Source organism: Ciona intestinalis, chromosome 9 (assembly GCF_000224145.3).
Source record: "Ciona intestinalis chromosome 9, KH, whole genome shotgun sequence".
In the NCBI taxonomy this organism is placed as follows: domain Eukaryota; kingdom Metazoa; phylum Chordata; class Ascidiacea; order Phlebobranchia; family Cionidae; genus Ciona; species Ciona intestinalis.
Genome location: NC_020174.2, coordinates 5,880,548 through 5,894,838, shown reverse-complemented (window position 1 = coordinate 5,894,838; position 14,291 = coordinate 5,880,548). Strand labels below are relative to the sequence as shown.

Genomic DNA, 14,291 nt, shown 5'->3' with positions numbered 1-14,291 from the left:
AGCCTTGCATACCCAAGACACCCGTCATTCCTTTTAAAATTGTGAATAATTCGCGTCGCGTGCGTGACCTTTAATGAGCGCAACGGCAAATTACCGACGACCGGACCAGTTGACACCATCCAGCCGCGCCGTATCTCGACGAAAATTGTAATTTGTGAGTGATGATGCTAAAATGTAGGCGCTTACATCATTGCCAATTCGTCAGTGTTGCTCACTGGCAAACTCTGCACTGTCCCGTGTAGTAATTTCGGTGTACCGCGTAACATAGTGCAACACTGGGCTTCGTAATCACGTTAAACAGGCATCCGTGGTCTTGCAGACCCTTAGACTAAGTGGCATCGTTTGCCCCGCCCCCTACTCGGAAACTATACCTCACACTCATTTGACATGCTCCGCAACAAGCAGTTGTATCTTACCGCTATACTTTATCACTCGCATAACCAACGTGCTTCCGCCATGCTGTAATGCAATTCGCGACAAAATACCGTCCGTTTGGTGGCGCTGATGAACGGCGTATCCAAAACAGGAATTTGTTTTCAATGTCGTCATCCCGGGTTACCAACCCATATGTTACTACGGTAAATACATTAAATGATAATACCGCAGTCGAGTTGCGCCATTATAGAGACTGTATGTGGCTTAACGTGTAAAGGCCTTTCGATTCATAGGATTTGTATGATAGCCCGCATGATACGTAAATATTTTTGTTGTGTCGCAACAAAAGAAATACCAGAACGCGGCGCAGCGACTGGGCGTGTCACGTCGATGTCTACGCTTCGATATTGGCAATCAATCGCCCCCGCGAACCTGCATGATCTTTGTCAAAATGTTAAACCAACACCGGACTTATTTAGTCGTGATCAACTTTTGTGTGGAGGTAGTTTCGCCCTAAGATACGTGCCGGGCGCGTCAACGGTTCCCCCAATTGGCTCCAATATTTGCCACCTTGTTGCGACGGAGACACCTTCTTACAACCTGCCCGTGTTTGGCGCCTCCTGCTTGTACGCCCAATACACTTTCCACTTAACCGAAATATGCCCACGCCTTATTGCGCTTAATAGTGAAATCGCGTGTGTCGCCCCTTTCGTTTTCGCCCTCGTACGCGAAATCCTGACCTGTAATTCCGGTCTATAAGTCCAATTTCGATTTCCCCGACCGCTAATTTTGCTCGTCAACTGGAATTTAATAGCCTTGCCTCACCGGTTCGAACAGATGCTGAAATGTGTGTGGTCGCGTGGTAGCCGAGACAATAATCCGCGGGTGCGTCACTTATTTTCTGTTTCCCCGGTATACGAGCTCCACCCTGACGCCCAACGCCAGGTGCGTCACCACTTTTAATTTCGAAACCCGCTTGAACCAACGATGGATGATTCGGCGAAACAACTCACAACCGTTTAGAATGTGCAAGGTGTGAATCTACTTGTTTACCAAGATTTCTCAAGCCGATAAGTCAACTATACGTTCGTAAAAATATTTGCATAACTTAAAGTTCGGGAAAATGGCCCAACAAAACTCCACACCCGTTTCCGGAACAATTACGTAGCGTTTACGTCAGCGGTGACGCATACGTGTTACGAACGCGACGCGCGCCCCTCATCTGAAACGAAGCTAACGTTTATTTTGTGTTTTGTCTCGGCCCATGGACCCTAGCGGTACAAAGGGTTATGAACGCCCAAAATAACGCGACTTAATTACTTCGCGGAAGCCTCGGACTTCAAGCCTCTGAAAGTTCTCACGGCTCGGCTTCCGAAGTGTTTCAAAACCAATACATAAACACAACCTGCTATATCCTTACAATGTTACAACCGACAAGTTAAGGTTCCCATCCGTTGCTCGTTACACGTGTAGCTATATAAAGCCTGTCACCCCCTCAAAGTTTTACGATGACTTTGTACAATTCAATCATTAATCATAGAAACGTTTCAACTGAACCTTGTAATTTGCGGTCGGTTTAATACATAAGCCTTCTAAATATAATATTCGGTTGAATTAATTCTGGCCGCTAAAGCCAACATTATGGGCGTGTTGGGCGATTGCCTCCTTTTCTACTTACTTCGTGTCAATCACTACAGACCCCGCACAAAACGGGGGTGAACGCCAACGTCTCCGTGTAAGTTAGAACCCCGTCTTTCATCGCCAGTCGAGAAGCTAATATTAGTTTCCTCTAGTGTTAAATTGAACAATGTATAACCATACAGTAGAGTGGGGGAAAATGGGACACCTATTCATTCTATTTTCTCGTCCCATTTGGTAGTAAACAAAGAACATTCAAATAAATATCAAAACCGTACTCCCATGACTCCTATAGACCGTTGGTAATTGTTTAAAACAAGATCAGGACATTTGAACATTAGGCGCTAAAGGTGTCCCATCTCCAGCCTACTTATACATTTTAATTTTTTTATTTTAGGTTCAACCCTCTAACAACGCAAAACTAATTACGAAGTACAAAGCGCTGTTAGTTCAATTTTAAAATCATCCCCGTGTTTTGGGAATTCGTATTATAACAATTCGTATACCAGGTTTGCGCATGTTTATCACGGTGTAATTGCAGAATGTAGCTTTTTTCATTGCCCATATTTTGCCAGTGTATTGGTAGCTGTATATTTGTCATCGATATTTGGTTTTCGTTTTGCCATATGGGTGTGTCGCTTGTTGGTGCATTCTGCTAGAGAGGTGCCGACGCGAAACAAAAACATGAGAAAAACTTTTGATAACAAACATCCATCTGACCTACACCCCCCCGTGTTCCTTCGTTGCAACGTAATTAATCTGTGCCCGTGTGCTTCTCCCATGCCACTGGATATGTATTTATCCTCGGAACACCTATGTCAATTTGCCCGCGATCGTCAGAATCGCCACCCCGTGTGGCAATTATGAAGGCCACGACGGACTCTGGTGACCCGGTTTTATGCACTGTGCGTATTATGTTGCGTTTCCGCGAAAAATTACACCTGTTTGAGTGAGGTTTTCGATATGGGTCGTTTTGTAGGTGTAGCGACTGCATAAGGTTTCTCAATGCTTTGCAATCAGATAACGTCATAGCGTGAACTTAGCACAATGATGTATTCTTTCTTTGTTGAACTGAAGTGTTGGGGCAGCTGATTGTGGTGTGGGTTTTCTCTTGATAAAGCAGCGATGGATATCTCGGTAGGTGTCCTAACCGCACTATACCAATACACAATGCCCCTTAGAATTATTGACACTGTTAAAGTTTGCTTTTGGTCGCAATAAGTGGCGGTAATGGCATATAGTCTAAGGTTGACCTGTCAACGTGTTTGCGCACTGCCTCTGCCACCGAGCAGCCAAACTTGATTAATTGAACGCACTGTGTGTTCTTGCGCTGTATAGAGCATCTGAAAGATATGAATTTTTCGCATTCCATTTCGGAATCGAGAGCATTTAAGCTTTCCACCTTTGACTTTACTTGGTAAGCAGCCATATAACCCATTCGCAGCCAAAACTCTCTAACAGCTCTTACCCACCTCCCAATTAAATCAATTTGCATTCCGACCCCGGCGGCCGGGCCGCCAAGGAAATTCTGCAATAGTATCCAATCCTTACAAAACTAAACCCGTAATCCCTGGATTAAGCAGCTGTTTTATGATGTCACTTTTCCCTAAGCAACTATCAGTATTTGTAAAATTTCCTTTCTGGCGTGCACCCGGCATTTTCAGGGGTCAGAATGCGGTGAGTAGACCCCGCTTTTGCAATCATCTAAGCGTAGCTAAGCTTACTCTCTCACGAAGAGCGAACGCTTAGGCCAACTCCATCACGGCTTATCAAGATAACATAAATTAACCATCGCTTAAAAAAAACGGTTTAAATAATTTAAAGGCGTGCTTTTTCGGTGCGATTATCGTCAGTTTGGACAACAGCAAACTCGTGAGCAGCGTCAGCCAAGCGTTTGCAAGCGACGTCGACCACGCGTGCGTATGATTGACAGTGACTGAAAACTCCTTAGCTCGCCATGCGCTGCATATTAGAACAAGCGACCCATTGACTACGCATCGGCAAACATGCGTTCGTGGTTCGTATAAATCTTGAAAAATCTCGCGCCCGATAAAGTGGGTGGCGATTAAATGAGAGCATTCTTCGCCGTTTGTTTACCTTTCCGGTTAACAGCATCCCGAAGAGTGCATCAAGTCCCAACCTTATGCCGCAAACCTCCTGTTTACACCTGGCGCTGTTTATTTTCTTTTCTGTGTTGTTTAAAAAGGAAAGAGCGACGCCTGTTCCCCATGCATTCCACGAATTCCGCCTAGTCGACGATGTGATTTGGCCAACATGGCAAACAGAGAATATTCATTCTGGTGCCGATCCGTAAACTGTGTCTTTTTTTGCACAAATATCTTGCCACAAAAAGTGTTTTCCACTTCACCGATGTTTGTCTGATGGCACCTCGCGGTTTTAAATTATAAAAATTGAAACGCAATGAGCAAACTTGCGCAGCCATTTTAGCGGCCGTCGCTTAAAACTTAAGTATACACTTTAACTCACAGGCTGTCAAATTTTCCAACCGCTATGTTTTATCAGTCTCCCCAGATAAAACAGACCTCGCTTACCGGTTAACAAGCACATTAGATAAAGGTTTTTAAATTTTGCATTTACAGTTTAAAATAGGAATAGAAAGTTGATAAAAACTACAGTAATATATTGCGTGTCTAAAAAGGTAAAGACGCTTAGGTCACGGCCCCAGTATTATTCGTGTTCGCTGCGCTCTGCCTTCAGCGAAACAGTTATTTTGTCTCGCTCGTTAACGGCCTGTGGACTTAGTGCGGCGAACCATAGATCTGTATGCGTTTCAACGAGTCGTTGTGCTCGAACTGGGCGCCTCTCAGCCACAAACACTTAACGTATTTGCTGGACTATTTGTTCGCTCGTCTTTCCGGGACATATCGCAAGGATGGCGCCTAAAATTATTCTCAAACTGCTGCAAATCGTTCACGCTTTTAACACTCGTGTCAAATTCTGCATTAGTTTTATTCTCCATCGACTATGTACTAATGCAAGTTGTACAGAACGCTTTGACACAGTTATCCATGCGTCAAAACGCTTATTCGGGGTTAATGTTTCGTCTTACGACTTTGGCACCGCGTTTTAAAAGCTTTAGACCTAAGCAGTGGCAACGGGCTGTAACCAAATCTAGCTTGTTAGTTTTAAAATTTCCCCTTGGCCGCAAAACAAACATTCCAGAATCCCCTGGAACGTCGGCGACTTTTTGTCAAATACATTTTACCCACGTATACGGTCTTCTGCCTTCTGCATATTTATAGGTATGTAATGTATGTACGTTGTAGCAACTTTTATTCGACAAAGTGAAACGACACGCGATTTGTATACAGTAACTAAACGATAAAATAGCAAGATATGTATAGATAATAAAAATAAATAAAGCGATAAAGAAAAAGTTTGAAAATGCAAATAAATGCCTCTTTCCGATATATTTTATCGTCGTCCGCAGCGCCGAAGCTTGTGTTACATGCCACAATACACGGCGTGCCATTAAATTGGCAGCATATATTTTATCAGTTGATGTTGGCACATATTGAATGGTGGCTTTAGTTTCGACAGGTGACGTAACGGGTTCGGTATGACGTCATCAACGAAAGGTAACCCACTGATTGCTCCAACGACCCTAATGATGTAAGTAGAATACGACGACCTCTGCGGTTAAAGTCGCCCTGTTTCGCACACGGGTCTTGATGCCATAATATTGTCCCAATGTTACAAAGTGCGTCAAACGCACATGCGTGGTTAGACCGTCTGTTCATGTATATTGTGAGGACAATCGACACTCACAAGGAGATGCAAGAAACTAAGGTGTCTGTCGGACCTTTCCCAATTTCCCAAGTGCTTGCTGACAAACACTGTATCAAACACACAACAGCGAGTGATCAAACGCGTCCTTTCAGTCCTTTGTCCTTGACGACAGAGTCTCAAATAGTTAAACTGCTGTCAAATGGCCACTCGTGTGTTGGGGCAATGTCAACATATAACGATCCATGCTCTTGTACCATTAGAAGAAGCAGGCAGTTACGAAACGTCGCTTTAGTTGGGTTCGTTTCAACCAACCAACCCAAAACATCGGCGTAAACCGCACGCGTGAGAATGCAAGACCCCACGCCAACTCTTCCGCTTCTGCCGTTCACGGCTTAGCATTGATTTGAGTTAATGAGGACGTTGTAGAACGAGGTAACACGACCCCAGTATATGTACGTTCCGCAACCTTTGCCCGATTTCTACAAAAAAAAATCCGCGAAAACGCGTTTACAGATTGGGTTTTGTAAAAAATCGACAAATGCGTTTAAATATCGGTAAATAAAACGTTTTCTTATAGTGAGATTGATGATAAGAAGCTGTTGCCCGGTCAAGGTCACATCTTGGCGCTGCGGGAAAGGTTACTTGTGGTATAGGCGGTTGGGGCGCTTAAGTCCAAAAACCCGGTCAAAGTGTGACTGGGTAAGTGTCATTGTGCAGATTAATCTTAAAAACTCCCGGAGATTCGAGACAGTTTGTGTGGCACCGACACTTTCGTACAAACGCCATCTTTTTGGCGAAACGACTGCCGTTCTTTCGCCGAAACCAGACCTTCTTTGTCCGGGTCTTGAACGGAGTACAACATCTGTAAAATCAAATGCTATTTAGCTTGTACATTTCAGTATAGAACACCTATAAGCCAGCTCCTTTATAACTAATCCACAATTGGTATTATAAGCTATGGGGGACATAGAAAAAAATGCAATCTGCAATTAGCCAGTTCGCCTGTTTAGTCAGCTGTGAAACCCATGTTCTTACTTGCTGCTGTCTTTGCAAATGCCACAGTATTTCATCTTGTACGTTTTCACGCTTTTACTGCCAATATACTCCAGATGTAAACGTGAACGACTACTGACTTGGTTGATGCATTGCCGTTTACCCTGTGGACAAAACACGACCGTTATTTTTCTCGCATTGTTATATTTCTCAATTTCAGCGTTTTCCTGTTCGGTTACGTAACGTCTCGCGTATTCTAAGTATTCGAGAAATGTTAAAACGTATTTCCAGAATTTCTTGAACTAACCCGGTCGGTGCGCGATCTCGTTACCCCCATTTACCCCATAAAGCGGAGATCATGTTAAATACATCCGGTATTGGCATCGGGCCATCGTGGGAAAGGTCAAGGATGTACGTGGTGGTTGATTGGGGCCCACGACGCTGAGAAAACCTGATTCGCCCCGGACCCGCTCATAAAGCCACATTCCGCAAACAGAAGCGAATGCGAAAGTCAACTCATAGTCCGGCTAACGTCTCGCTGAGCCAGATCCCGCTCCTTATCTCTACAATCAGGAAGCAATGCCGTATAAGCTTGCTGCCGGTTCATTCAGAATCGGACATTTAAAAGCAATGAAACGTTCCCGCCTTCGCCCAGGAATTTCTGCTGTAACTTTAGCCGCCTCTAATCGCCAGAGTTGGCTTCGAAGCCTCACTGCCGGTAAACAGAACGCAATAACAGGTCAATAATGGCAGCACTCGCCGCTGCTCCGCTTCGGAATTCGAAGGAGCTTCATTATTTCGCTCTGCGCATACGTTTAAATTATTCTCCGTGGCCATGTATCAATCGAGCTCAGTTCGACAGTTCGTGTGCCTCGCCTTTTCGAAGAACGGTTCAACAATTCTGCGTCTTATGCGCCAGGCTTACTGCCTTTCAAACGAAATCTTTTCTGCTTGTGCAAACAAATCCCCACAAAGCAGATAAACAGTAAATTATGCTGAGCTCCCGAGCTGTTTGCCTTGCTAAGCTTTAAATGCCACTTAAAACATTAGCGCGCACATAATCTGGCCGCCTCATCAACGAAAGTATCGCTATGGTTCCTTGCGTTTTTACGGCGCAATGTGGCATGATTAGACCTTGTTTGTTTTTGAAGCTTTTTGCAAGTTATGGCCAACTCCTGCTAATGCACTGGCCAGTTATGGGGTACATGTTTCGTAATTCAGCACTACACCAGCGAGGCCAGACGTCATTAACCGTAAACCGCGGAGCGCGTTAGTTTTCATGCTAATATCCTGCACTTGCTGTTTTGTAAACAGCTATTAACGGCAGACGAACCGGCATCAGCACTCCGGCCCAAGTCTAACGACTCGTTGCCGGGACCGTTAACGTGAAGCTGCTAATTGACGTCGTTTACATTTAACCTCTATATTTGATCACGCAAATGGGTTGTCTTGGTGAAGCTCAAAACTAACTTATATATCAATGTGGCCATTTAGGGCCTATTATTCGACGATTTTCAGCAATAAGTTCAGTCTATATCTCGTTCCATGCATAGTTTCATGCTTTAAAATCGGCTTCGTTTGCTATATTTGAACAGCATGAAACAAAAATGTCCGTTCATGTTGTGCAAGCATGGGATAATCGACACGACAAAGGAAAGGCTTCGTTTGCTTTGCTGATCAATAAGCGAGCAGTTCTATGGCTCATAAATTAAACCACTTCACTCATGTCAACACTCTGCGCAAATATACCACACAGCAATATACACGTACCCTTATCCGAGTGCCAAAGTGATCGGGATCGCAAGGACGAACTTGGCAGAGGCGCGACTCCCGTCTTAGCTTGCATCTTCCGCGAGTCCGTACTCTTACTGAGGAACCCATACCACACGACTTGCTGCAGTTACTCCACGGCGATGCTCTCACTTTGCAGTCCGTCTTCCACTTCCCTCGCCTCCGAGCCGCAACCTCCGGGATCGAGAGGACAACACAGAAGAGGACAAGCGCCACGCAAGCACCCGTGATGCGATATGTTGATCTGTTGATCTTGTTGATCGTCTTGAACTCTTCTTTCGGAATGAAATCTTTTCCCAACATGGAGTATTTAGGTTTCGACAAGTTTCCATAGTTTTGTTTGGAATTATACAGCTGTTTCAAATTTGTTTTAAAATACGTCTTAGACGTTCTCCCTGAACACGTAAAAATGTAGAACTAACGATCAAACATTTTATTTCAAACTTACAAAAAAAATATTTCAATATTTTATAATAAATTAAAGTTGTTAAAAATATATGAATTTTTCATAAATTCGTAGGACGTTAGTGATTACGCTGAAAACGTAAACTATCTATCATCGCAAAACTTCTGCGACTGAACTGAATCGTGCTGCTGTATCTCGCTATCTCTTTCTCGTGGCATTCCTAAATGTGAGACCGAAAGCGGTATGCCGGGAACGCCACTCTCCTTTGCCGGGAATGCGTCACCCTGCCGCCGCAGAGCATCAGCGATGGCGCCGATCTCCCTTTTAATCAGATGGCCTGCCTGTCTTGGCCCTGCTCGCCCGCTCGTCGCCGCATTCTGAAGGGCGGCTGGAGCAGCAAGGACAAATTCGAAGTCCCCTCCCGATTTCCACTCCTTTTAACGGCGACAGACCGGGTGTTTTTCCCGAACACTTCTCTCACTCTCGGTTTAATCGGCCCTGCGTGCCTGACTCAGTTCCAACTCCCAACCCTCGCTTACTCTTGCCTCAAAAACCGGGTCGATCACTTGCACGGCACCTCGTGCTCGCTTCAGCGGATACGGCGCAAAACAACCAGAGCTCGCGTGCAGATTCGCGCAACTACTTGTCAATGTCTTAACCACGACTTGATTTACTTTTCGCCATCTTAAAACAGATTTGATGGATTGAAAAGTGGGTACTTTGGATCAATATTGTTCAAGCTATATACAATAGCTATATAATAGCCAGATAATAGCCGGGCTCTCTCTTAGCTGTATATACTTATAATAGATTTATGATGTAGACCGACTCACAATCGATCGCTGAATGAAATAGCAAGCGATTTCGCGAACTCATATATAACTCAATGCGGCCGACTTCAGACATCCATTTCGGGGTGGTCAGTCTTTATTTGGTCGCCCAGACGCCACTGGGTTGACCCTTTATCCGGCACGCGCGTAGGAAACGCACGTACGGGGTGGGTCCGTTTGTGGACGGAACACATTGTTGGGAAGGGTGGGGTTAGTACCTGATTATTCAAGCGCTGGGTCTACTGGACCCCTAAATACGCATAAGCCCGCTTTATCCCACTTGTGTAAAACCTGAGACAACTTAAGCCATGCACTGTCCCTTGTCACACCCGTATCCGGGACGTTTATGGAGGAGAATATCATGGAGAGGTTGACTTCTTCCACCTATAACACAGGGATGGGAATGAATATTAAATGAGCCGAAGAAAGGTCGCCTAACGTTGACAGTCGATGATTAATGGCTTTAAAATTCGCTTTCGAAATCCGTACAATTGTATTTACGCCACCGCATGTCAAAATTTAAAGCTCTGTTACCCGGCCGGTATTGCTCATTCTTTCCACGTATATACTTATTTATGCTATTTATAGTGTAGCACACTTGAATGCTTTGTAGTTGGATAAATTATGTCATACATGAGCACGGGTTTAATACACACAATACGTAACTATGTGCGGTATCCCATCTTCCGTTCTGTACCGACCAAAGGTTTAAACGTGAATAACCCTATAGCTTACGCAACATGCAATTATTCCACAGCCAGCACAATCGCAGCTTTACGTAGTCCCGCCACACCATCTGCTGCGGTTTATTCGCTTTTCTCCCACCGACTTCAATGACACCGAAATTATACATTTCCGCTGCTAACGAGCGCTTACGCAAATGTTTCGGCTGTTTGTTTAAATCCAGAAACGGTTGTTATTGCGTGCGGTACGCTAATTAATGGGCGGCGGCGCGAAGGTCAACATTATTCACGTAAATTTCAACAGTATCACTGGCTGTACTTTGCTACTGTGTTTCTTTGGTTCATAGTTGAAGAGACATACCAGCAGCGCTCTCACACCACCTAACGACAGTCTAAAACTTAAAACTGTCTGTACATCCTTCGTCACAATGGTGATATATGACGTCACAAACTGCTTTGTGACATTTTTCTCTGATAAACACTTAAAGTAAACAAAGTTTTAAACATTAAAACATGAGCCTTTACGGAAGAAAGAACTGATTTGGAAAAATGCGACGACCGCTTTTCATTATCAGTAACTTGATTTCCGTATATACTTAGCAATGACAATGGGCACGACATTTTCCCGATGTATATACTCGAAGCCATCTAAACCGTTCAGCACCTCAAGCTTACAACGTGATGAAGACCTAATGATAATCAGAAACCACCCTAATCGCGTTCGGAGACGATCTTCCGTCGCTCCAACCACCCCTAGGATCGTGGAAGACAAAATCTTAGAAGAGCTCTGCTTTGGTACGGACACCGAGCCCGATGTACCAGCAGACCGCATGAAAGGACGAGATATTTTGAAACTAATCCGAAAAGTCTCAACATCTGACGCTTTAGCTGGAATAATGAAAGACCAAAACACATCAGCAACTGATACCATAAAGGATTTTCAGACATCTTCAGCCTCGTCTATGGGCAGCTCCAGTCAATCGACATCGAGTCCAAAAACTAAAAATCGCGGCAGGTAAATTAAAACCGAATATTTTCCCCTAAAAACGCATTTACAGCTATATCAGCGACTTTATAAATCCTGCTTTATTGTTAATTTTGACGACCTACACCCACCAGGGCGTATTACAGGCGTATGTTTGATCTAAACATAGTTAATAACACAACACATTCCTAAACTCTTTGCTGGTCAATTCTTTTCGTTTAAACTCAAAGTCCAAATTCTATCTTAACTGTGTTTGCTGCTGTGCATCCTATCTGTACAAGTTCATATTCACGACCTGTTCTGTAACTGAACCCTGTTTTATAATCCCTCTAAGACGAACTAATCCCTATAGTTGCTGCCGCAAATGTAGCAGGCTATTTTTTCTTGCCCGTGGCACGCTAATTTAAGAACCGCTTCGTTTTTATCGTTTTAGCTTGACAAGAGCAGACGAAGCCTCGCTGGATGAGATTATTCGCTCGATCTCCGAGATGTAACCGAAACTCGTAACCCAAGATCTCAAGTCTGTTTTTTCAACGTCGGCCCGTGCTAACCGCCCGAAACTAATACACACATTCATCAAATCTGAGCAGAAGTCAGACAAACGCGGTCTTGTTTTACGCCGCTCTGTTCGTTACAGCGCAGATTACTTCGCACAGCGGCGAACTCCCAAATTGCCACCCACGCAGAACAAATCTTTCACGTCGAAAACCCCTTTGGATTTGTTTACGCCTGAGGCGGCTTTGGGTTCAGGCGGTCTGGATAGGAAGTGGGCTCCCGTGCGCAATCTTGTAATGTCAGATTATGGTACTGAGCTGTCACAGCCTGTATTTTTAGGTACAAATACCGGCGCTTGCGAACTGAACAAAGCAAGTCGGAAGTTGTAAACCACCGACATCTGCCGTTCGCGGTTTGCTCCTAGTCAATGCCCGGGCGCAGTACCGCTTACGTAAGACTTAAAAATAGCCGGTAAAACAGTGCTGTCTGTTGTGGAGGCGACGGATTAGCTGACGGGGTCTGTCGACAGTCCATCTTGTTTTTCCACGCTCGGTTTGTTTACCAAACAATCACCAGCGGTCGTTGCCTTCCAATAATCGGGCCACGCTCTGTCGACCACGCCAAGACCAATCAACGCATCGGATGCATTTTATTAATCACGTACGTCGGTCCAGTTCCCCTGACTACCGAAAAGGCCATTTTTTGACAGAGTGCTTGCTGTTCTAATTCCGTAACCTTACGTAACCCGTGCATGAAATCTCGGCCGCATTTACTGCTTCTCCCATTGCGCAAGCGAAGTCGTGCGACTCATAGTTTGATTAATGATGAAACTCGCCCGCAAACGTTTAGTTTCGACTCCATTCAAGCGTGTGGAAATATAAATAACGGTATGCTGGCTCACATGTTTCCCACCTATGTTTACACTTTGGTTAGTTGATCTGTTGCCCGACGCTCGCATTATGTGGCTGCATAACACATGCATCTTACTTCTGATGGTTACGAATGATCAGTATGTTATATATAGTGCCCTGCTAACGTTGCCAATTATAGAATAAGCATAGTCAGTGATAGCTTCTTACAAATACCAGGTGCAGACGATTTCATTTCCAACACAGACTAATTTCCGAAGCAGAAATTCATCAGCGGCAAAACTCCTTATGTTACCGCATCAGAACGCTTATGTCTCGTATATCTTAACAGACTAATTAATATATGTATATGAACTTATTGTATACCACACACACGCTCACACATTATAAGTGCCGCCTTTTCTATAAACACTTTTATTACATATAGCCTGACCATACATGTTACCGCCGTGTTAAAATGTACGTACAAACACAAGAAATTTTAATCTTTGTTTATTAAAATCAGTAAAAGCAAAGTAGTATTCGTAAGTGGCATAAATAAAATAAAATTGTTTTTTTTTTAATGTTCTTATTAATTTCCACATGTGATTTTTCCGAAACTTTTGTTATAATAGAAACGCGGAATTGTCATAACAGTTTATTTTTTTGTTTTTAAATTTGCAGTTTTCGCTTCACTTTTCGCTGGCACCATTCTGCTTTGGTGTGTTGTATTGATTAGTAGAAACCAAATGTGTTATAAAACCCGACGGTCGTAAGCGAATAAATAAATAGTTCGTTCAGCGCAAGGCAGTTACGGAAGCAAAGTACGATGGAAATGGCTTACGAAAAAATAGAAAACTTTGTGTAGAAAATACTATGTACATAACTTGGACCGTCCGTGGTAACGCAGCGAAGTGTTTCCTGTTTTGAAAGTCAACAAAATAATACGATATATAAAAAACATAGCACCTACCGAACAATTTTAGGACAAGATAGCAGGCACACACAGGGCCGCTCAGGGGTAACTATTCAAACAAGATGGATGTTGGCAGATATAAATACAACAGTACACTTGGACTGCGAGGTGATCGGAAAAGAAAGATAAAAAATGATTACCAGCAGCCAAAACGTGGCGTAATTGTGACGTCACATAACACATAAAATACACACGCATGAGAAATTAAAATTAGGGGACATAAACAAGCTGCTACAAAGCAAGAGCGAATTATGAAGCAAATTAAGACGTTACAATAATACTGTCGTTGCTCTGCCATGTTAGTAATTACTTACATGACTTTGCCACACTTACGGTTTCTAATGTGCTTCGCATTAACTGTAACGTTAGTTTAAAACCAATAAAAACATGGGCTACGGAGAATTAAAACCTATACCATCTTACCCCAACCTACAATTTGTGTCTCACGCAAGGTGTACTGCGAGGAAGAAGGCGCGTCTGTGTCCCGAAGTTGCGGTGGACAGACTTCAATACATGCGGGC

General features: G+C 43.8%; 2 protein-coding genes across 2 annotated transcripts; one reads left to right on the top strand and one right to left on the bottom strand.

Annotated features, from left to right (window-relative positions):
* Positions 1–5,284: 5,284 nt before the first annotated feature.
* Positions 5,285–8,983, bottom strand: LOC100184755 (connective tissue growth factor). Its single transcript, XM_002130881.4, has 3 exons — positions 8,527–8,983; positions 6,799–6,920; positions 5,285–6,625 (listed from the first exon to the last, which is right to left on the bottom strand). The coding sequence occupies exons 1-3, from the start codon at positions 8,848–8,850 to the stop codon at positions 6,448–6,450; spliced, it is 624 nt and encodes a 207-aa protein (XP_002130917.1). The 5' UTR covers positions 8,851–8,983; the 3' UTR covers positions 5,285–6,447.
* Positions 8,984–9,070: 87 nt separating this feature from the next.
* Positions 9,071–13,606, top strand: LOC100181536. Its single transcript, XM_002130851.5, has 2 exons — positions 9,071–11,481; positions 11,885–13,606. The coding sequence occupies exons 1-2, from the start codon at positions 11,069–11,071 to the stop codon at positions 11,943–11,945; spliced, it is 474 nt and encodes a 157-aa protein (XP_002130887.1). The 5' UTR covers positions 9,071–11,068; the 3' UTR covers positions 11,946–13,606.
* Positions 13,607–14,291: the final 685 nt, after the last annotated feature.

Bases quoted from the DNA above. Each gene is read 5' to 3' on its own strand.
- LOC100184755 (XM_002130881.4), bottom strand. From the start codon at position 8,850: ATGTTGGGAAAAGATTTCATTCCGAAAGAAGAGTTCAAGACGATCAAC. The intron at 6,921-8,526 runs GTACGTGTATAT...TTTTGTCCACAG, and splicing joins ACTTTGGCACTCGGATAAGG to GGTAAACGGCAATGCATCAA. The intron at 6,626-6,798 runs GTAAGAACATGG...TTGATTTTACAG, and splicing joins ATTTGCAAAGACAGCAGCAA to ATGTTGTACTCCGTTCAAGA.
- LOC100181536 (XM_002130851.5), top strand. From the start codon at position 11,069: ATGACAATGGGCACGACATTTTCCCGATGTATATACTCGAAGCCATCT. The intron at 11,482-11,884 runs GTAAATTAAAAC...TTATCGTTTTAG, and splicing joins AAAACTAAAAATCGCGGCAG to CTTGACAAGAGCAGACGAAG.